At 37.5% G+C, this 24,181-nt stretch overlaps 1 protein-coding gene across 7 annotated transcripts in view; it reads right to left on the reverse strand.

Annotated features, from left to right (window-relative positions):
- The window catches only part of ABCC9 (ATP binding cassette subfamily C member 9), a 131,194-nt gene that overhangs the window by 91,850 nt on the left and 15,163 nt on the right, over window positions 1-24,181 (reverse strand). For all 7 annotated transcript variants that reach the window (XM_058282878.1, XM_058282882.1, XM_058282879.2 and 4 more), the window contains 9 exons: window positions 17,956-18,122; window positions 16,720-16,962; window positions 14,673-14,867; window positions 12,610-12,765; window positions 11,849-12,004; window positions 8,599-8,733; window positions 6,127-6,289; window positions 1,551-1,591; window positions 374-516 (listed from right to left, as the gene is read on the reverse strand). In XM_058282878.1, coding sequence (XP_058138861.1) covers window positions 374-516; window positions 1,551-1,591; window positions 6,127-6,289; window positions 8,599-8,733; window positions 11,849-12,004; window positions 12,610-12,765; window positions 14,673-14,867; window positions 16,720-16,962; window positions 17,956-18,122 — 1,399 coding nt within the window. The remainder of the gene's footprint in view (window positions 1-373; window positions 517-1,550; window positions 1,592-6,126; window positions 6,290-8,598; window positions 8,734-11,848; window positions 12,005-12,609; window positions 12,766-14,672; window positions 14,868-16,719; window positions 16,963-17,955; window positions 18,123-24,181) is intronic.

Raw genomic sequence — 24,181 nt, forward strand, 5'->3', positions numbered from 1 at the left:
TTTATGTTAGTGGGAAAAAAGAGACAGTCAATAATGTTCCAACAAAAAGCAAATCATTAAATAAATCAGTGTACTTCCAAACAACAGAATATCACCAAAACTCTTAAATGTCGTGTATAAGATCTCAGTGATGAAAAATGACAACAAGAAAAAATAATAATAAGTGAAATGGAGTCAAAGGTCACATAAATTCAAAATTAAAAACAAAAATAATGATTTTGTGGATGAAGTAAACAAAAGACTGCAAAGCAGCATACCAGAATCTTAGCACCTGTTACCCCTGCGCAGTGCCTTTTACGCTCTTCCAATGTACCGCCACGAGCACAGGTCACTTCTCTAACCAGGCTGGGGTGGCAGACCCCTCGGTGCGTACCTTATGATGGCCTTGACCGCAAATCGGACCACTGTGGAGAGCAGGAAGAGCGGTGTGACCAGGATATGGAAGAGGGACAGCGAAGCAAAGGCCTCTGCAGGCTTGAGTTTGTTCCCGCTGGCGTAGGCGTGGGTCACAAACGTCTGTGCAGAGAAAGGAGTTCTTTAGAGACAAATGGACAGAGTTTCACAAATGCTTATGCTCAGTTTTACGAGCCTAACATTCTGCTATGCTAATATGCCCAATGAAACTAGGAAAGCAATTCATCCAAATTACTCTCTAAGCAAAGCAATACCACGTTCGGTAGAGTGCTTAATGATTTACGTGCCATCCTAGCAGTAAATTCAGAAGAAGGGCAGGGTGGAGTCCATTTACAGATTAGGACACTGACTTCTATAAAATTGCTGAGCAAGGGGGATAACTCGGAGGTGAACCTGATGTTCTACCAACCAGTCAGGCTCTTTCCAAACAATACTAAATTTTTTTCCATGAGAACGTGGATCTTTTCTAAAACTGCCTATCCTGGTGTCCAATGAAGACTTTTACATTTCTAAAAATCATACGAGCTGCTGGGTTTGTCACTTTAGTTTGAAATGTAATATTGTCATTCAGCACCTTCTGTTTGTTGACCTCGCACCATCCTGCTTAAAGAATGTCTCATCGCTGCGGTTGGAACAGAGGTTCTTGACCAGTGTTAATTTTGATCCCCAGGGAACATTTTACAGATATTCTTGACTGTCATAACTGGGGTGCTACTAGCCAGGGATGCTCCTAACATCCCCCTACCACAAAGAATTATCTGGTTCAGAACTATAGTTAATAGTACAATTATAAAAAATGGTCTTTATTGACCTGTGACAAATGAGCCACATTCATACAAGGTGTTATTAATAGGGAGGTACATGAGAACTCTGTATTTTCTATTTTATGCATGCTTTTCTGTAAACCGACAACTTTTCTATTTTAAAAAAAAGCTAAAGAAAGAATGATCTGGTTCAAAATGTCCATTTAATGTTGTGGTTAAGGAACAACTGGGTTAGAACTACTGCGATGGGACTACGAAGATGGCAGGGGCAGGGGCGGTGTAACGTACACTACCATCCACATATTTTTGTTCATAAATCACTCACAAACCCCAATGTGGCTCCATTTCCAAAAGCAAGAAAAATTGTCTTACAGCAAGAACAGCCGCTATGGGAATTGCTGCATTCATGAAGACTGTGGAAAGAAGTCAAATATGTTAGTTCGACGTTTTCAGTAACTTTAATTCATCATCTATTATTACTTTAACATTTCCTGAAGACAGAAAGGACCAAGTGAGTTAAATAGATTTTGTCTCGAGTCCATGAACATTTCCCGGTTGGTGTTTCTTCATCCGCAGTTCTATGCGCTTCTACGTGTTACTCTTAATGAGAAAATGTTTTTCTTTATTGAACAGTTGTTTTTTCTTATGAAATACCACAAACAGAATTCAGATAAAATCAATTAGTGATGCAAATTATGAGAACATAGCAAATGTGCATTCTTAAGTGGTTTTCATGTTTACAGTCTGTCTTCTGTTTGGTTTGTTCAGCTAACTTAAAAATACGAAAATTGGGTTATTGGGTTATTACACAGTTTTAAAAACATGAAGCTGACATCATGGCAAGTTCTCTCTCCAACAATGGTATTAATTTTCACTTATACACATTTCACTTAATAAAACAACTCCATATCCCAGGCCCTCTGCTTGTTAGCTCTCTCTCCAGGAATATATTTCACTATCATTTGATGAGCATGCTATGCATAGCTGAAACAAAGAAAACTCATATTTTAGCCTACAATACTAGCATTTGGAAGTCATAATAAAAAGAAAAAGCCAAACTGATGATTTATAGTCACATTTTTCATAAGCCACAGAATTTTAGAGACCAAAGGCCCAAATGATAAAGTGAATTGTTGGTAACAGAGCAAGGAAATGATGGAGCAAGTGCTAGAAACTAGTTTTTTTGATAAGCAGTAGAGGGCTCTATCCAAAAATCATCATTTGCTCTCATGAACTATCCCTGCCATTGCACACAGGACAGGACGAGAGTGTGCTTTTGCAGCTCCAGATGTGACTTAGAGATCAAAAACACATTCTTGTACAGTGCTGGGCATCCAGAGACTGACCTGAGCTTCCCAACGGCTCAGGTGAAAAGCTGCACTTCTGCCTCAGTCTTCATTCTCTGGCTATTGCCACCCGATTTCTTAAGTGCATATCTTTCTTTACCCCCTCAGAATCGTTTATTATTAATTTTCTATTCTGCATCCTCAAGTAGGTAATCTCCTCTTGATGAGGAAGAAGGAGGACAGCTACTGCTATATATATTTTTTCAATCATATAGCCGTCTGTGAGCCAGGCATGTAGCAAGTACTCTTGCTATTTCACTATAAAGATGAGAAGGAGAAGCTCACAGCCACACAGGTGGGATTCGAACATAGCAGCCCAGCTCCTCAGACTGTGCTCTCTACCACGTTACTTTGGTAGTACCTGACTCCTCACAATTACTGAAGTCTAATGTTAGTACTTTCCACACATTATTATATTTAATGATTACAACAGCTTGAAAAGGGTAAGTAACATGCAAGACCAAAAGTGATGAAGATTGGATTAGAACCCAAATCTTTCTGGCCCCCAAAGCTTCGCATTCTTTCCACTTCTCCATATGAAACTCTATCAAACTGATGGCCTAAAAAATAAAACAGCACAGTTTTGCCCCAAACCAATGAATTAGAACAATAACTGCACATCACCACATTAGCAACAGAGACTAGTAAATTCTTTAATAGACTATCTTTTCCTTCCCTCCAGATATTATCTCAAGTGGCAAGAACAGTGACTCATAAAAAGCAGAGATGGAGCTTCAGTCTACTCATGTTTATTTTAATTTTGCTTTTTAATATTTCCAGCTACCATTAACTGAGTATTTTTATGTTCCAGGTGCTTTTCTGAACACTCTCTATATATTATCTCATTTAATCACCCAAGGAACTATTAATGCCCCCAGCTTCATACAATGAGGAAACCGAGGCTCACCTAAGTTAACTGATCAAGATGGCATAGCTGACAAGGTGCTGGGCTGGGGTTTGAATTCATGTAGGGGGACGTGGATTTGCCTCAATGGATAGAGCATCCACCTACCACATGGGAGGTCCAGGGTTCAAACCCAGGGCCTCCTGATCCATGTGGTGAGCTGGCCCATGCACAGTGCTGATTCCTGCAAGAAGTCCCGTCCCACGCAGGGGTCTCCCCCATATAGGGGACCCCCATGCAGAAGGAGTGCACCCCCATAAGGAGAGCCACCCAGTGTGAAAAAAGCGCAGCCTGCCCAGGAGTGACGCCACACACACGGAGAGCTGACGCAGCAAGATGATGCAACAAAAAGAGACACAGATTCCCGGTGCCACCTGACAAGAATGCAAGTGGACGCAGAAGAACACACAGCGAATGGACACAGAGAGGAGACAACTGGGGGGTGGGGGGGCAGGGAAGGGGAGAGAAATAAAATAGATTTATTTATTCATGTAGGCCTACCCTAGGAGACCCAATAGTAATCGCCATACTATTAATTGTTTTCTTCAAAAAAGCAAAGATGAACATTCCTCTTGACCCTCAGCATGATACTCAGTACTCCCTAAGGGTACCCAAACCTTGGTTATTCAATTCCATTTCACAGCATTTCCCTGCTTTACCTGAGGAGGGCTTGCCTTCTGTCTTCTTCTCGTGCCCTACAAATACCATTCATAAAACATTTTAACAGTTACCAAGCAGTGTCACATTCCCCGCCTCATTTGATGCACACAGCATAACTGTGGTAAAGGTCTTATTACGCTAGCTTTTTGATGGGGACACTGAGGTATGGAGATAATTGAGCACGAAACCATGTGCCAGGTGCTTTTATATGAGATAAGAAATATGGAGCACTTGACGCAAGGCCTGGAATAGAGTAAGCACTTAACAAACATATGTGTCATTTGCTATTTTAATCTCTTATAGAATCCTAAGCAGCAGATACTACTATCATCTCACATTACAGATAAGGAAGCTGAGGCTTGGAGGGTTTAAGCAACTTGCCCATAATCATACTGCTACAAAGTGGCAGAGCTGGAATTCATAGTCAGCTCTATTCCACCCACAGAGTTTGAGCTCTTAACCACCAAGAACACTGTATCATAAAACTTGGAAGTGGATAGCTGGAATTTTATTCCATTGACTCAAGAATTCCTGCTGCCCTGTCATAAATATACCATGCTCTTTTACTCTACCTTCAGGACTGTTTGCTGTTTTCCTTTAGCATGCCCTCCTCTGTTCTCCTATGTCAAAAACCAACCAACTCAGTTCTCACCTCTGGTGACAAACAAACTGGGTTAACATTTCTCCTCTGCCAATTTAGTAGCTGGATGACTTTGAGGAAGTTCAAGTTCCTTAAATTCTTATAGCTCAATCTTTTAACTTCTAAAGTGGAGTTAATAACAGAATCCAAATCATTGGGCTGTTGTGGGGACTAAATGGAATGATAAATGTAAGGCCATTTATGGAAATAACTAACTAAGAGCATGCTCTCAATATATTTTAGTTAATATTTGTATTATGTCTGGCTGCATCCACCCTCCTTATGAGAATTCAGCTCGGTGGAGAGAAGGACGTGTTGTGGAGGCCACCAGCTCAGAGGATACAGCACACGGCAGGTAGGTCTCAATCAGTTTGTCTTCTGGCATTTTGACGTCATGTTAGTAGTGGTGCAAAGCTGCAAGATGAACCTTCCCCATTTCATTTCTAATGCATCCAATCCTTAGGGAATACAATAACCTGGCTTTATAAGCCAAGTATTTTCCCTAAATCCATTTCACAGAGGAAGTGTTTATAATCTCTAAGATCTAAAGCAGGTTAGAATTCAAAATATTTAGTAGTTAAAGGTCTTGGGAGCAGTAAAATTGAGCAAAACCAACAAACAAATCAAACCAAACATTAGTAGGAGGAGTTTGGCTAAGTTTGTTCGGGTGAGTTGCACTAACGTGAACTCATGATTCCCAAAAGTACTCGGTGTTACACTTGGAGTGGGAAAACGCTTGTAATAACTGCTTTTTAAAAATTAGGGTTGAGGTCCTCTGCATTAAAAATAAATCTTAAAAGGATATGGAAGGAAAAGGAATCTTATGTAAATGTAGTTTAGCTTCTTTCCCTTAGAAATGTTGCTATTTTTTCTCATCAGTTTTCAAAAATGCCATTTCAAGTGCAATCTTCAAGAAAATATAAAATCACAAATTCCCAAAGACACAGGTAAGCAAACTACAGATACTTTTGAAGCATATTCTTGGCACTAAAAAGATTAACAGTCATGCAGTCACATCAATTTAAACAAATTTTTTATGAAAACCAGCTATGGATCCCATTTGTAATTGACATGTAGTTTCATCACAGGTACTAATATCATCATCATGCTTGCTTAACCAAGGAAGGAACCAAGGATTTTGGAGTAAAATAAAGCTTGGCAATGGGCACACCTCTCGTAAGGAATCAAACTCCCATCTGCTTGGCTCTAAGCCTACGCTTACCCTGTTCCTTCAATTTAAACACGTTGCTTGTGGCTACTGGACAGCACATATCTAGAAAGTAAATGGGCTTCCTTTAATGATTCAAATGTCTCATTGATCACAGACCAAAATGAAGAGAAGAAAAGCCTTTAGGTTGTCCTTAATCATCACCTGTCCTTAGAGCAACAGCAACTTACTGGAGAGTGATGTATAAAGTGCAAAGGTTTTGAGACTGGATAGTTCTTTCATTCTTGTTTCTTCCACATTTTTGCAGAAAATGTGCTCCCAGGCATACAACTTTAGAAGTTTGATGCCTTTCAATATTTCATTTGTCTTCTTCAGTCTCTCAGTGGAATAATCCTATGAAACAAAGGAAGAAAAATAGTTCAAGCTGCATTCTAGCAAACGAGAGTAGCCTGTGTCACAGACAGGGACTGAGGAGATACTGGTTTTTGACTGGTTCTGCCTGAACTCAGCTGCGAGATTCCCAAAAGTAGCTACACTCTGTGCTTTAGTCTCCTCAGCCTCAAAATGAAGAGTTGATTGAGATGGTCTCAAATTTTTTTCCCTCGTAAAAACTTTTACGTCTCTGTTGTAATTGTTTAAATAAAAGCAGTTTTTTTCAGTTTAGTAATTTCCTTGAATATTGTCTGCAGATAATATATACATACATTTAGAGACATAAACACTTCCCGTGGATCCTTTCAACATCTGAATTGTTATATTCTCCCCTCTGCACTATCACTAGTACTTAGAAAAGAAACAACAAATTTAAGAAAAAGTTAGTTTGCCTCTTATTCGAGCATGTGAGGGCACATGTTCTGTGTCTTTGCACAGCATCTTCATAATACAGGTATTGAAATCAAGCTTATTATCTTTAACTTTGAGAGATTTCTACACACATCTTTGTAAGCTCCTTTTTAAGACTGTGGCAGTGTGAGATTATTTATGAATTCCAAAAAGAGAAAGATTATGATTGTGGACCTGTCTATTCTGGGCGCGATACCCTTTGATTATATTGGATTCAGTTGAGGGGCCCTTGATTAAATCACCTGTTAAGATTAGGACTTTGGTTCAACCACACCAGGTTGAGTCCCCGCCCCCTTGGAGGGCTGATATAAACAGACAATCACTCAAGAAGACACGCGGAAGATGAGAGAACTTTGTCATTTTTGATCCCGCGTCCTTGGGGACAGATAAGCCTTTTGCCTGTTACTTTACAGCTGAAACTGGGAAGAAGCTGGATATAGGAAGTCCTGAAAGACAAACCCTAACTAGGAGAGAGAGGACCGGAAGCCCCGAAGGAAAGGAGAGACCAGGTAGAGATCAGTCACCATTGTGCTTCAACATGTGGCAACCAACTCTGGTGAAAAGCAACTTGAGCTGGTCTCTTGAGGGCTTTGTAACTGTAAGCTTTCACCCCAAGTAAATACCCTTTATAAAAACCAACCGATTTCTAGTACTTTGCATCAGCACCCCTTTGGCAGACTGATACAAAGACCAAAATTAGATTTACTGAGAATATTAACAACTTAGTTAATTGTAGAAAGATGTGTAGGAGACATAAAAAGCCTCAATTTTGCCAAATGTCTCTGCTTCCTCCATCAACAAATAGCACATTGGAATTACTAACCAGGTACCCCATGACCATTCCATAATAGAAGGGGCAGTAGTTCACCACAAGGCAAATAGGAGGAAAGTAATAGCAGGCCTATATATTGTTCATCTGTCTGTCTCTACAGAGTCCTAGGTGCTTATTAAATGATTGTTAAATGAGTGATTGAACACAATATGCATGGCCAAAGGGGAACCAGATGTTTGGGGGAAGCCATGTCTCCACCTTATACCCCTCTTCCAAACCTTTCATATTTGTGTGCTGGAATAAGTGATAAAAACCACTTGCACGACACCCAACTCTCTCAATGCAGCAGAAAAAAAACAGCTTGAGAATCAAATCCATCTGTGGCAGCATCTCTACATTCGACACCTGATTTACAGTCTTGCTTATATTCAATCAAACTTTACATCTAAACATGCTGTCAACAATTTTATTACTTGCAAATATTTCTTCAAAAAAGAAGACAATTCTTGCTCAAATAAAGTGATTTCATGGCAAAGTGAAGCTAGAAAGGGTCAACAATTGGGCTTTTTCTTGCTTGCCAAGTTGTCCAGGAACATGTTCAGCCAGAGAAATTATCACTGAAACATTTCTCTGTGACTCCAGAGATCATCACATTGTTGATTTGACTCTAGGAAAATTTAATTTCAGAAGCACCACACCTGACCCTTTACTAGTCCCTCGATCCATTTCTTCCATGTCAATAACTGGCATCCAATGGCTTCAAAGTACACTTAATTCTATTCTTTGGGCAAAGGGATCTAGAAAAGGTTCCAAAGCCTCATCACACTGCGGCACTTAAAAACATCACGAACTGTGATTCCTGGCTTCTGGGAGTCTAAGATGGTCAAGTGTTCGACTTCTAATGCTCATAAATTTTTTCTTTTTTGCAACATGGCAACCACACAATTGCTGCCTAAGAATTAAAATGAAATATAAGAATGATAGCTTTCCAAACTATGCTGAGCAGTACGTATTACATTCCTATGCTTTAAAAACAAAACAGCATTACTGGATTTTCCTAACAAAGTTTCCAAAAGATGTTACTTACAAGAGTGCTCTTCTGAGCCTCTGCCAACTTCGTAGCAATGAAGTACTGAATTGGCGCCAGGAGGACAATGACAGCTGCACCAACCAATGCGCTTGATCCAAGTAGATTATAGAGCAGAATCACTCCCATTATGATCTAAGAAGAAAAACGCATGGAAAAGGAACAATGAATGGGCCAGTGCATTCAAGGAATTGTTTTTTAGTGAAAATGTAGTATTTCTTAATAATTGCATTAAGTTTATTTGGAAGTCAACTCAGCTGTGACACTCAGGTTTTACTATGATTTTATTTGGGGAAGTCTAAGTAATAGGAATTTATTTTTAGTATCATGAGCTATAAAATGGGTGTCAAACCAATTTCTTACTTAAAGTTGCAGAGTGGTCCCATGACGCTTTCCACTTTCTAAAACAGTTCTCAAAAAAAAATACGCAAAATTTTTGAAGGTGCTCTTGCCCATTATAAATTTAACATTCTATGTTCTATTCTCCCTCTTGGAATTACACTAGCTTTTCTAAACAAAATAAAATTAAATTTACTAAAATTGTCTAAATTACTAAAATTAGGAAGCAGCTAAAGTAGGAATCAAATCTTACGTCACATCCCTTATTTTTAATTTGAAAAAAGCTTCAATTTTTTTTTCTTAGATTTATTTATTTATTCCTTCCCCTGCCTTGCTGATTTGCACTTGCTGTCTGCTTTCTGTGTCCATTCACTGTGTGTTCTTCTGTGTCTGCTTGTCTTCTCTTTAGGCGGCACCAGGAACCGACCTTGGAACCTTCTGGAGTGGGAGAGAGGTGCTCAATCTCTTGTGCCACCTCAGCTCCTTGGTCTGCTGCATCTCTTATTGTCTCTCCTCTGTGTCTCTTTTAGCATGGGCCAGCTCTGCACTGGGGTCCAGCTCCGGTCCAGCTCACCTTCACCAGGAGGCCCGGGGAATCAAACCCTGGACCTCCTATTGGTAGATGGGAACACCATCGCTTGAGCCACATCTGCTTCCCAAAAGCTTCAATTTTTAATTTAGCTTTCTGACTTTGTATCTTCAACACTTTCCACAGTGCCCTGCTCCTCACTAAGGAAAGCCTGTCACAGACACTTCCAGCACACACGAAACTGCCATCGGCTCTGTTGATAGGCTCTTGTTTTGTTTTGTTTTAGGTAACTTTGTAAGAATTTTGGTCTTACAGCACAAACGCTTCAAAGCCTGGACACATTTTGGTGCTTTACCACACCTTTTTAGTATAAAGACAAATAATTCCATTACCAGAAGTCTGGGACAGCCTAGTTTTGTTTTGTTTGGAAGATGACTGTCAGGCACTGGGCCATTTTGAACGCCTCTAGGTTTGTCCCTGGAAGAAGAAAAAGGTCCTCACTCCTCTTTTTAAACTTATTTCCCAAAAGTAAAGGTTGAAGCAGTTAAGCCTACACTCTCTGGTTTGCCACTTTCATCTTACTCTATAAGTATCAGGATTGAATCTTGCTATTCCTCTCTCCACTGCAAACTTTTTTCCAGTAGCTCAACTGATCATGACCCAAAATGTCAGTTAATGATCTCTATTAACTAATAACCAATCCATACTTATATTCCAATGATCACAGCTTAATAATGGCTTTCTGAAAGCAATGACAAATCCATTTTAGGAATTCCAATCAAAATAGAAAATCCCTTAAGGTCATCCATGATGCAGTCATACACAGACAACCTGGGATTTTTGGTGCATTTGAAATTATACCATACAGGTTGATACGTAATTAACCTCATAAGTCTAAATACATTTCAATGAAACCAGGGAGAGCATATTTTAAATCTTACTTTGTGCAAAGCACTGTGCATGATATACACTTCCACTTGACTTGGATTTCCATAAAAAATAAAAAAGGAAATAATAAATTTGAACACTAATTTATATTATTTTTTGTATTATAGTATAGTAAATGTAGGACAAAAGGGCACCAGTGACAGACTGTATCAGATAAGATATACAGTTTAAACTGGATAGTATAAAACTTCAAGGCAATTTAAAATATTCAGCATCACATAAAGAAAAAAAAAAAGGAACATATTTCTTTGGTCATTTTTACCCAATGGGGGAATAAAGGGTTTTTTACTGTAATGCTATTTTTCATGGGAAATAGCTAAATAGCCCCCCAGCTTTCCAATGTTCCACAATCTCATAAACGGTTCTATAAACCAGCTATTGAAATTATGGGATGAACTACAGCAATTGCTCTAGTTTGGAAATGCTGTAATAGAGTATGTCATAGTGAAAAGAGTCAAATCTTAACTCAATGACCTGTATGAATTTGGGCAAGAACAATAAGAACCAACAGTTACTGAGTACCCCCAAAATGGAGAGCACTGTGCTATATATGTGTATTTATTTAATCTTAACAATTCATGCCACTCTATGAGGCAAATACTACTGTTATCCCCATTTTACATTTGAGAATAGCTTGAAGGAATTAACTGACTTGTGCAAGTGGTACAGCATATAGCTGAACCCAAGCAGGATTATTCCATAACCCACTTTCTTTTTTTTTTTTTTTTTTTGATTTGAAACTGCCTTTATTGCTGAAGGACATAACATTATTTTTAGACCTGAAAAACTTATTGGGTTATATCATAATCATTCCAGCAGTGAAGAAACAGAGGAGTACCCTTATTCAAAAGAAATTCAAATTCAAGTAATGTGATAAATGAACACATTCCATAGATAAATAGGTGATTTCTCCACCTTTGAGCCCTGTATGAGATCCCCTTGAGGAGTTATTAACTCTGTAACTGAATGAACTCCTCTCTATGACCAACTGGAAGATGACTATTAAGAAGCATGGATTACAAGATGGAATCTCAAATTACAGGGAAAACACTCACTCTGGAATGTATCAAGTGTGCATGAACTTTTACTGCCTTTTTACTTTTTCTTTTTTTTTTTTTAGGTATTGGAGGCTGAGGAATGAATGCAGGACCTCATATGTTGAGAGCTGGTGCTCAACAATTGAGCCACATTGGCTTCCCTGAGCTGTTTTTTGTTTTGCTTTTTGTTTGTTTTTGTCCCAAATCCAGGCCATCCCGTTCCATAACCCACTTTCTTACCCTATGCCATAGCATTTCTGAGCCTCAGTTTTCCTGTCTATAAAAAGGGTTTAACAATGCTAGCACATTCCAAAAGTTTACCTTTTACCAAATTAAATATCTTACGGCTTCTTTTGCTTTATATTCCCTGCATGAAATCTCACGTATATCCATCTACCTGAACAGGCATAGCCCACAGATTGGGACACAGGAACAAGAACCACATGAGCTGATTGGTTTCGATGGCAACCAAGTTATTGATCTGTCCCAGAGTCATCTCCCCCATGGATAAGTTAGATGTAGACAGTCTAAGGATTTTATTGTATATCATGGCCTGCAAAGAAAAAAAGGGATGAACTTGAGGCTCAACACTTCATAATTAACACTATGCACATGAATTTTCAATGAAAGAAAAATCATTTTTAAAATTTGTAACAAAGATTAAAGAATGCCCACCCATAATGCCATATTCTGAAAAAAACTACTATTTTCCTAGTAGTAGAGTTACTTTCAATCCTCACCTAAATAGGAATGTACTTTTTCTCTTGCGATATAATCAAAATATACATTCAACTTTAAAACATAAGCCCTAGATCAAGTAATACTAGACCTAGGTAATGCAAGACGTCAAAACATTTTTTGTACTATAAAAATGACTTTTAATTCAATGGGTTTATTAATTAGCTCTGCTTTCCTTTCATTAAGTAGATTCCCCATAATCATACCCTCAATATTAAAGATGGTTTGCCATTTTGGGTACAAATGTTTTATAATGAAAAGTCAAATTTCACATTTTTCAGCATAGCTTATCTTCATTAAGTTTTCCTAGAAGTGTTGATGTTGAGATATCAAAGTCAAAATTGAAAGAAAAAAACCCACTACCAACTCTATCACTCAATGGTATTGACATTTTCAAGAAAGATCAAAGATTGTCCATACCAGCAGAGCTCCGCGGAGGTTAATGCCAGTTTCTATGGTTACATAGTAGGAAGCCTGCAAAAACGTCCTTTGCAGAATAAGGGCCAAGAAGAGAAGAACTGCTAGAACATAAGCATTCTCAAGAAATTCCTTTGAAGAGAGGCGGGTTTCTGAAATCTTGCACCAAAAGAAAAAAAAAAGGACAAGTTAAAGCTAGCCTTTTCATATACCAGGTGTGGAGTTCACCTTTATTAAAGATTACATAGTTTTCAAATATAAAAACTCAATATCTTTATAATACAGTAGTAGGATGAGTCACAACCAGGCAAATTTATCTTTCCCCTATAACATCTTCAGATATAAATCCAAACTAGCTCAAAGCATAAAATGCAAAATTGATCTTTAAGATTGCTAGAAATGCCTAATCGGAGCAAAAACATGAATTTTAGTTAAAATTAGTTTAATTGGATGAAAAATAGCAAAGAAGATAGAGGTTAGTTTAGAATCTAATTTAGAAGGAAAAAACACAAAACTGGGCAGCAAGACAAATGGGACAAAAGTGCAATTTCTGTTGACTTGCTAATTTAAAATAATTTCACACTGTTTGATTTTTTCTTTATAGTCATAAACCTTAATTTTTATTAAAGAAATCAATTCTAATCATAAAATAGGTAATTTGGCTATTGAGTTCTCCCATGTGACACTTGGAAAGATGAAACACAACAATGAAAAACAATTTTCAGTAGCAGTATGACTGAGGTCACCATTAGGATACAAAAAATTGACTGTTTTTTTGTGTGTTTTTTTTATCTGTACCACACAGTAACTTGTTTGTTAGAAAAAAAAGGGAAAAGTAACACTCTACTAAGTACAGTATATTTCAATTTGGGCACGCCTTAGTTTTTAGGGTTGCCATCCAGTCAAATTCTACTTCTGGTTCCTTCCTCTGCTTTCACGGGGATCACACAAATGCATAAGTTCCATTCCTTCCCAGAAAACCATATGGTTAATCTGTGCGAGGAAGAATAACTATAGAAACACTGTATATGGTATTTAGATATCCATATGTAATTTGGCTACCAGGGACAAACATCACAAAAGTGCACTCAGTGGTGAAAACGGTATCTGGTTCCCTTCAGGACTACCTGAGCACCGCTGTGTGCAAGGACCTGGAGTGAGAAGTGTGTGTGCAGATATAAACAGCTCACAGTGGTTGTGTTCAAAGAGCTTACAGCTTCAAAAGAAGCACTTCTATAAATAACGTCTCATTATAAATAGCATGTATTGTAAGTGTCAACGTGAAGAATGCAATGTGTTAAGGGAATACCAAGGAGAGTCAAAAACCCAACGAGGATGACCAGAAAAAGCTTCGTTAAGAGAAACCATTTGAGGTAGGCTTTAATAATGAATAAAGGTCAACAGGGGAAGAAGAGAGGACACAAAATCAGGTTCACAGACCAGAAAAAGAAAACTGATCCAATCGGACTAGAGTTTATCTGTGAATCTATAGAAATCAATGCTTATCACCACGAAGTTCATGATGCAGACTTAACTGCAAATAAAAGATTATATATTTATAACACAATACACAATATTTAATAAAATTACCATAATGTGACTTGCCCTGATCTTTGCGAAACAAGGTGATGGCTTTCTATTGTCTAAGAAAACAGCAATGCACGTCTTACAAATCGCATTGCTAATACTGTTGGTCACCGGCCTCTAAAACATGACTCAGCCAATTCTCATGTACTCACGCAGGAAAATTCTTTAAAGCTTTTCTATAAAGGTCAAATTAAACAATCGATGTGAGATATCTGACCATAGTTTCTGGCACACAGTAGATGCTTATTAAATGTTCAAAGGCTCTGAATCCGAGAAATAATTATAATGGCCAGACCTCAATGACCACCTAAACACATGCTTTCTTCTACAAGGACAATTGTTTTCTTCCTTTTAAAAGCATTCAACTCTCTGTACGTCAGCCTGTTTGAATGTCTCATAGAACTGCACTAATAAAAAGCTGCAATTACATTGAAATCTGCCATAGTATGTTTCCTTTCCATGCCACCATATGAACTTACTCCTTTTGTGTTCATTGTCCGATTCTGAGTTTCATTCACACGCTGAACTATTCCAGAAATACAGAGAGGTCCTGCAAATCCCAGTAAGTCTGCCAGATAACGGAATGTGCTACTGAGTAGAATTGGTCGTCCAAAAGCTCTGTACATTGCTAGCCATATAGATGGAGTCCGGTTGGGATGATCTGCTACTTTTTTCTGAAAGAAAAACCAGGTGAACCAAAATAAAATCTACTAGTAGCAATTAATTTCAGCAACTATGAAAGTTCCTTCTGATACTTTTACTATATTTTAAAAGTTTAAAAATAAATAATATACAAGAACAAAAATAACAACAACAAAAAATAGTATGCATAATCCTGTATCTTTAGCATTCTGTGCAAACGGTAGCTCCTGAATACATTTGAACAAAATAGAGACAAAGAGGAGGAAACAGGTCAGTCTCTTAAACAATCTGTGTTGTTTTTATTTGTCAAAGGCTGACACAAAATTCTTAAGGCAGATTTAAATTTAATTCCTTTTGATTTGGACATGCATATTATCAAGCAGTATATGGAAAAGACAATCATAAAGTTACAAAGGTTGAGATCATTGATAGATTAGTCAAGATTTCTATGATTACTAAATCTCAAATGGGATGGGATCACCCAACATCAAATCGTTTCTCTTCCAGGTATTATGAATTATCATGAAGGGCGGTCAACTTTTTATTTCCCCAACACTTTTTAAAGTTATGAAATATTTATATTTCCTAGGTATAGCTCAGAGAAGTTCAAAATGAAGAATGGCATATATACTCTAGCTAAAAGGTGGCTTTGTCCATCTGTAGCTGTTTGTTGTACAGATTTTAAGACCTGCAAAACCATTATAATTAAGTCCTGCGGAGGGGGATGATAAAGTTTTTGGTTGTGGCAAAGAAACGAACTCAAAAGAAAAGAGTTTAATTGTGTTTTATATTCAATTCCCTGTTAGAATGAATAATTTGATTATTTTTAAAAGGTTATTGATAAACGACATTAACAATTCAAGCCAATCTATGCTGCAAAGAGCACTTGGGAAACTTAAGCTAGGCTATATCATCAGTCTTTACTTTAGCAGAGAATTTAAAAAAATATATATTATGCAATACTTTTCCCAGAGAGATGACTCAGGTTCATTTGTAGTACCCATTTCCTGCCATATTAATTTCATAACTCACATTTCTGACATAAAACAGAAGCCATTTCCATCATTTACCATAAATGCTTTGCCGATCTTTATTTAGAACAGCCAAAAAATCTTAACTGATTTGCTATATCCAACTCCTTCCAGTGCTGTGAATATTAATATTTTAAATGACACTAATTTTCGGAAATAATTGCAATGTCAAATACATCTACCACTGTGAAGAGCATACACACAATTATTCAGAACAATCAAGTAAGTTGAGAATATCCCAAAGATTCTCATATTTACATTTTTAAAGCAATTATAAATACTCAAAAGTACCAGAAGAAACCAATTTTGGCATACACATAGGATGATACATGAAGCAGGTAGATGATGCCCATTTATTTAATTTAGTCTCCTAAGAAACACATAATCTAAATTTTAGTCAATAATTAATTTAAAGTTTTTAATTTTTTCAAGTGTTATTAACATAGGTGATGAATTTTTCCCTTTATATTAAAAAATTCACAAGAAACTGAGAAAAGGCTTAATCGTAAATGTTGCATTAATGATCAACACTACAAGCTAACAAGCATTGGCTATACACGACCACAGGACCCAATTCTCATTTTCCACTTGGTCACATGTTCCTGAGAAAAGACAAAGCTCTCTCCATCCTACAGAATGTATTGACCAGGCACCTAACACAACATAACCACATTTCATTGGCTCTTCCAGTCTCTCCTCAGTAGCCCAATGACTGTGGCTCAAAACTACCGGGAAAGATGGATGGAGGCAATCTGCCCATGCTTAACCATAGACATTATTTAAGCTTCAAGCCTTTATATATAATAGGCTCATTCTCTACAGTTATGGAGAGGGGCAACAAATAATAAATTACCTTTTGTTCTTCGTAGGCATCTTTCAGGCAAACGTAATTTGTTACTGCCCTCATTGCTATTGGTAATTTTCCAATCGCCTTCAGGTCGATAGGCTTTTTATGAGCTGATATGATGAGTGTGTTCATCCACCAGTACGTTGCTTTTGACAGTAAATTCACAAACGGTTGAAGAAATCTCACACCCAGATCCTGAAGGTCTTCAGGAGGCTTTACTTTTTGAGGATTCATGAAGAATACGTATCTCTACAACAGCAAAAATCCACAGAAGCGCAGTTAACCCAACTTTTTATTCATGTATTTCAAATAAAAGCTTAGCCTTTTCTACAATTTCTTTATGGAGGGCCCACATTTATATTTTACTCTCTTCTTATCACTCTTCAATATTCTCTTGAATATTTCCCTTCTGTTGTAGCCAGATTAACTAGTCAGGTGCCAGAATTTCACATTTAATTCACTCGGGGCCAATTCTAAAAATCAATTATCCCTTTAAAAGATAATTGTTATGAAAAAATCTTTCCTAATACCCTGTGATAGGATAAACTGAAAGAGGATATTTATATTACTTATACTTTCAGTGTGTTATCACTATCATCACTGAGTCATGTTCTGTTAGGTTGTAGCTTAGGTGATATTAACTATTTCTTACCCTTCATTGCAGCATGTATTTTGCTGCTCAGAGAGTAAATTCAAAGTGCTCCAATGGGAAAATGCATATTGAAAAATCATCCACTCTAATAGTAACTCATGTACCATAACTGGCAGCATTATGTGGTAAAAGGCACAGGAGATTTGTAATCACAAGACCAAGTGTGAGTCTTGACCATGTTAGTTTGGATACACAGCTTAATTTCTCTATATAGAAGTTTCTTTATCAGTCCTGAGTAAACTGGACTCGATTATCTTCTTTTCCATTCTAAATTTCTGGGACACAGTATTTTGCTTAACTCAAGTATACTGGGAACTATGGCAGATAATGAAACATCCTGATGAAAATTTCATCCATAATGTGAACAGCATGAGCACACAGCGAGCAAGCAATATTCACGAAGGAATAAGTAGATTCTAGGGTTACAATGAGATTTCAGGAACATTCATATCCTGAAACGCAGTGATTAATTCAACTGTTCATTTGCACACCCTGATACGTGCATTTGTTCATCTTAAACGGCTGACTGTAATCTTTAAGACCGTGGTCCTGAATCCCAGCCAACTCAACAGAGATCACTAGACACCTACCCTGACCCGAATGACGTTGATCTCCACGGCCATGAGGAGCCCATTCAGGATGACCATCATGCCCGTGATGCAGAAGCGCAGGTCGGACACGCCCCAGCCACTCTGCCAGTCCTTGACCAGCTTGATGGTCTTCGTAATGAAGGCCATGACCCAATACAGAAACAGAGCTGGAAAACAAAAAGCAAAGGAAGGTTACGCAGCGCGTCCCTGACGCGGATAAACCTCAAAAACATCATGCCGAGAGGAAGAGACCCTGCCTGAAAGAGTGTATACCTCATGATTCCATTCATGTGCAGTTCTAGAATAGCCCAAACTAATCTGTGGTGTAAAAAATATCAGAAACAATGTTGTCCTTACAGAGGGAAGATGAGGACGCTGACGGGGAAGGAACACGAGAAAACTCCATGATAGTATTGTTCTACGTGTTGATAGGTGTTTGGGTTATACAGGTGTAAAGTCAGATTTCTGTATTTCGTTATGTAAATTTTATCTCACAAAAAGAATCGTAAAAAATACTAAGCTCTAGGAATGTATGATATATACTCACGTCTGCAACTTACTTGGAAATGCAACAAAAAATAAGATGGATTGATGGATGGATAGAAGGATGGGAAAATGTAGATATGCAATAAAGCAAAAAAATAAAAACATAAATTGATAATCTAGGTAGGGATAAAATGGTGGAGTGAGAGAATTCTAGGGCTCTTTCCCCCCATTGGAAGTTTTGAACAATCAGCAAGAATCTTCTTTCTCAAAGCTCCAGAAAATAGTTAAAAAGGATTGCGGTAACAGGAAAAGTGCTGAATCAAGAAAAAGACTACTTACAAGCTGTAGGACCTCCTGGTGTTCTCACTGACCCTCCCTCACTGCTCACAGCCTCAATGCACATGATCCCTGATCCTGATTCCAAAAGGAGAAGAATAATCCTTGCACACATACTGAGAACATGTATATCTGGTCCAATCCGTTAGTGGTGGCCTGAGGAACTTACTCCAAAACCTGCCCCGGGTGTAGAAGGCAGCTACAGAGCTATCCCACACAATGCTGTGGGAAAGCACTCAAGCTGTGGCCGTGGGAGGCAAGGGTCTGCTGGCTGTGGAACATACACTGCAGTGTCTGGAACCAAGAAGCAACTGCTTCCTAGAAAAGATGGAGCATTCCTATTGTGTATACAGGGGCATTCTTAGGGTGACTCTTAGGTTTTGGCCTGGAACTATTCTCTAAACTCACTGTATAAATAATCCCTGAAGGAGAGCACTGGGACAAGTCAATCTACAAAGACTGTGAAAGGTGTTTTCTTTTTTTCCTTCCTCTTTGTTTTTTTGTTAGCTCCTGTTATTAAAGGAAAGCTCTGTAACAACAATAACTGTATACAGCCTTAAGAAACAGACACCTCAGAGTCTAAATTCCAGCAATAATACATTTAAATAAAGATGGCGAAACATACAAAGAAGCAGACTTGGCCCAATGGATAGGGCGTCCGCCTACCACATGGGAGGTCCACGGGTCAGACCCCAGGTCTCCTTGACCCGTGTGGAGCTGGCCCATGCGCAGTGCTGATGCACACAAGGAGTGCCGTGCCACGGAGGGGTGTCCCCCGTGTAGGGGAGCCCCACACGCAAGGAGTGAGCCCTGTAAGGAGAGCTGCCCAGCGCGAAAGAAAGCGCAGCCTGCCCAGGAGTGGTGCCACACACATGGAGAGCTGGCGCAGCAAGATGACGCAACAAAAAGAGACCCAGATTCCTGGTGCCACTGACAACAATACAACAGAAGTGAGCACAGAAGAACACACAGTGAATGGACACAGAGAGCAGACAACTGGGGCGGGGTGGGGCAGGGGGGAGAGGAGATGGAAAAAAAAAGAGAAACAGCCAAAAAAAGCCCAAAAATAAAACATACAAAAGAATAGGGAGTGATGGCCCAGGCAAAGCAGAAAATTAAAGCACTATAAACCATCAATGGGGAAGATCAGGCCTGGAACATAGCAGATAATAACTCAAAAAAATGGTCCTAAATATTCTCAAAGAGCTAAAGGAAATCAGGAAAATTAAAGATGACCACAAAAAGAATATCAATAGAGAGATGGAAATTATGAAAAGGAACTAAACAGAATTGAAGAGAGAAACAGAAATTAAAAATTTCAACAGTAGATGGGAATAGGCAGAAGAAAGACAGTAAACTTGAAATCATCCATCCTGAGAAGCAGAAAGAAGAAAAAATGAAAAAAAGTGAACAGGGCCTGAGAACCTGTGGGACACCATCAAGCATAATGATACATGTATTTAGGCAGTCCCAGAAGGAGAAAAAGGAAGGGACAGAGAGGTAATTCAGAGAAATAATGGCCCAAAATCTCCCAACTTTAACAAAAGACATGAACATACACATTCAAGATGCTCAACAAATTCCGAACAGTAAACTCAAGTAGACCCATGCATAAATTCCAGGGCATTTATAGTCAAACTGTTGAATGCCAAAGATAGAGAATTCTGAAAGCTACAAGCGAAGTGACCTGCCATGTACAAGAGAACCTCTATAAAATTAAGTGCTGATTTCTCATTGGAGACCATGAAGGCATGAAGGCAGTGAAATGACATATTTAAAGTGCTGAAAGCAAAAAACTGCCAACCAAGAATTCTATATCCAGCAAAACTGTCTTTCAAAAATGAGGCCAATGACAATACCATTACTAAGTATATACCCAGAAGAACGGAGAGCAGTGACACAAATAGATATCTGCACACCGATGTTCATAGCAGCATTATTCATGATAGCCAAAAGGTGGAAACAACCCAGGTGTCCATCAACTGATGAATGGATAAAACAAATTGTGGAGTAGACACACAATGGAATATTATGCCGTGGTAAGAAGAAATGGAAGTTGTGAAACATATGGCAACATGGATGAACCTGGAGTACATTATGTTGAGTGAAGCAAGCCAAACACAAAAGGACAAATACTGGATATTGAGCTATTATTAATTAAATATACTAGGTGAAATATAAATATATTATGTGAAATATGAATATGGGTAAAATTGTTTATATAAGACCATTTTCTTTGAAGCTGAACAAATGTGGGTTAATACTACAAAATGGTAATAGCAGACAAAAAATTATGCTAACTGAAGGAGACCAGACACAGATATTAAATATTGCATGATTCCATTTATATAAAATATAAATATAAATAAATTTATAAAGATGTAATTAGATTAGTGGTTATGTAGGACTGGGGAAGGTATGCTAAGGGTGTGGAGTCTTTCTTTTGGAGTAATGAAATTGTTCTAAAATTTTTGAGATGATGAATAAACAACATTGTGATTATACTAATTATATATACTTTAGATAGAGCATATGGTATATGAATATATCTCAATAAACTGCTTAATAAACAAATAAATAATTATGCAAAAATAGCCAGAACTAGCAGCTACGTACAGCAGGGGAAACAGAGATTGAGAGGTAAGAAATTTTCTTATTGATTTTTTTGTTTATTATTATTGAAATAGTGAAAATGCTCTAATAATGATTAAAGTGATGAATGCACAACTATGTGATTATACCAAATATCACTGATTATACACTTTGGATGAATTGTATGCTTTATTAATATGTATCAATAAAATTGATTTGTTTAAAAAAATGAATTGATATGCTAAGTGGCCACATGGTAACAGGTCCTACTTCAGGTTTCTTGTGAAGCACTTATTACTCACAGCTTCACTCCTTTGCCCACATTTGAACTGAGGCATTCTGTCAATAATAATAAAAATAATAATTTCTTCCCACCCTCCCTTGCATGGCAGTCCCAGTGGGAGCCAAATGAGGGGAGAGAGGAAATGGAGCCTTGTGATGCCTGTTACACATGGACCATTTAAAATCTGTATATATGTGTCTCAGGGAATGCCTTTTATTTCTAAGATAATAGTAATTCTGTCCTGATTGTAAATGTAATATATGCTCATTGTAAAAATTTTGAAAATACCAAAAATAATAAAATAAAAATGAGGGAGATATTAAGACATTTCCAGATAAACAAAAGCTGAAGGAGTCCATCATCAATAGATCAGTCCTACAAGAGATGCAAAAGAGTTCTGCAGGTTAAAAGGAAAGGAAGTAGAAGCTGCATGAAGCAGTAAAGATCTCTGGTAAGAGTAATGACAGGAATAAATGTAAATGCCAGTACTGACGTATTTTTGGTTGTAACTCCACTTTATACTTCCTACAGGATGTTAGAGGGAAATACACTCAATGCAATGATAAATCAGTGGTTTTGGACTCAATGTATAAACATGTAACCTGTGACAAGAACTACATGAAGTAGGGACATGGAGGGTTTAGGAACTTAATTTGTGTATACTATTGAAGCTAAGTTAGTAGCAAAGCAAACAAGATGGTTATAGATTGAGGATGTTAGTTTCAGCCCTGTGATAAGTACAAAGAAACTAGAGAACACGCAAGTTCATGGAGACAGTAGGTAGAGTACAAGTCAGCAGGTCCATGGGACAGGGAAGGGGGTCCATGAAAACAGGCATATGGTTTCTGTTTGGGCAGATGAAAGTTTTGGTAATGGAAGGTGATGAGGCAACCTCAATATTGTGAATGTGATTACTCCCACCAACCTGAAGTCTTGGAAGTGGCTGAGATGTGAATGGTTATGTTGTATGTTCCTACAGTAAAGCAAAACAGAAAGGCAACTACAGAGATAATGACCATACAGGGCAACACATGATCCTGGCTGGACAGGTGTTAACAGGGGAGGAGAGAAGGCTAGAAAGGACATTGTTGGGAACATATGAACAAATTGAAATATAGACTATAACCTTTATTTCAATGTTACATTTCTTAAACCTGATAACTGCACTTAAGGTAGAGAGAGAAGTGAATAACTCTGTTCTTAGGAAATGTACATGGCAGGATTAAGTGATCAAGGAGCAAGATGTATACAACCCACACTAAGGTGTTTGGAAAAATGGAATGACAGAGGTGGATTAATAGATGGATTTATAGATTGGTGGATAGAATGATTTGACAAAGGTGGCAAAATGTTAAATTTTTGAATATGGGTATCTGGAGGGATGGGGTTTTTTGGGGGTTTTCTATATATGCAGTTTGTATGTGTGTTTTTTTTTGTCACTGTCCTTTTTTTTTTTGGTCACTGTCCTTTAAGTTTGAAATTATGTCAAAATTTAAAAGTTTAAAAATATGGATGAATATGAGGATGGAAAGATGTAGATGATAAAAGCAAATAGAGTGAAATGTAAATTGGAGAAACAAGGTTGGGCTTTGCACGGGTTTTCACATTATTCTTTCCACTTTTCTGTATGTTTGGTAATTCTCATAATAAATATTGATAAAATTGTTAGTTTTGTGATCCTAAAGTAAGAAATATTATTTTCCCTGGCTCAAATTTTCTTTTTTAATGAGAACATTAGACTAGCTTTTCTCTCAAATACTATTTCCAGCAATACAATCAAATTATGCCTTCTGTCTTAAATCTACATAAAAATGATAGCCAGATTCTGATCACCTTTCCTTCAAAATATTATTAAAGTCACATTTCCTTTCTAATTGCATCTTATTTTAAATACTATCTATTTTTCAGAAACATATATGCAGCTTATAAAATTCTCCATGCCATTTTTTTTGCTGCAGCCTATTAGAAATTTCACTTTTTTGCATCTTAATCTAAAAATTTCTGTAACGTCTGCCTGCCATTTTGTACTGAATAGCTCTCTATTAAGATAATTCAGACTTTGTCGAGCCTTTTCAATTAATATTGAACCAAGTCTACATTTTTTGATTAGATTGCCTTTGCTCAGTCATATAATTGAACTCAACATACAATTAAATAACCAGTATTTTTACTTACCCATTTTTTTATTGTAATGTCTTCTGGACAAACAAAATACTAAAATACTGTTTGTGTGGTTTTGTTATTTCTTTTTCGTCATAATACTGACAGCTAAATGAAATCTATAAACCTTAAAAATTATTAGTGTTCAACCTCTGAATTGCATATTTGAAAAGGGATAAAAAGGGAAAATTTTAGGTTGTATATAAGTTACCACGCACATGCACACACCAAAAACAAAAACAAAAAAACAAAAAACCCACAGAATTGAACAATGCAAAGAGTGAACACTAATGTAACAGTGGGATAAAGTTCATCATATATAATAACAATAATACTGTTTCAGGAATTGTAACGAAGTTACCACACTAT

The sequence above is a fragment of the Dasypus novemcinctus genome, chromosome 20, assembly GCF_030445035.2.
Source record: "Dasypus novemcinctus isolate mDasNov1 chromosome 20, mDasNov1.1.hap2, whole genome shotgun sequence".
NCBI classification, from domain to species: domain Eukaryota; kingdom Metazoa; phylum Chordata; class Mammalia; order Cingulata; family Dasypodidae; genus Dasypus; species Dasypus novemcinctus.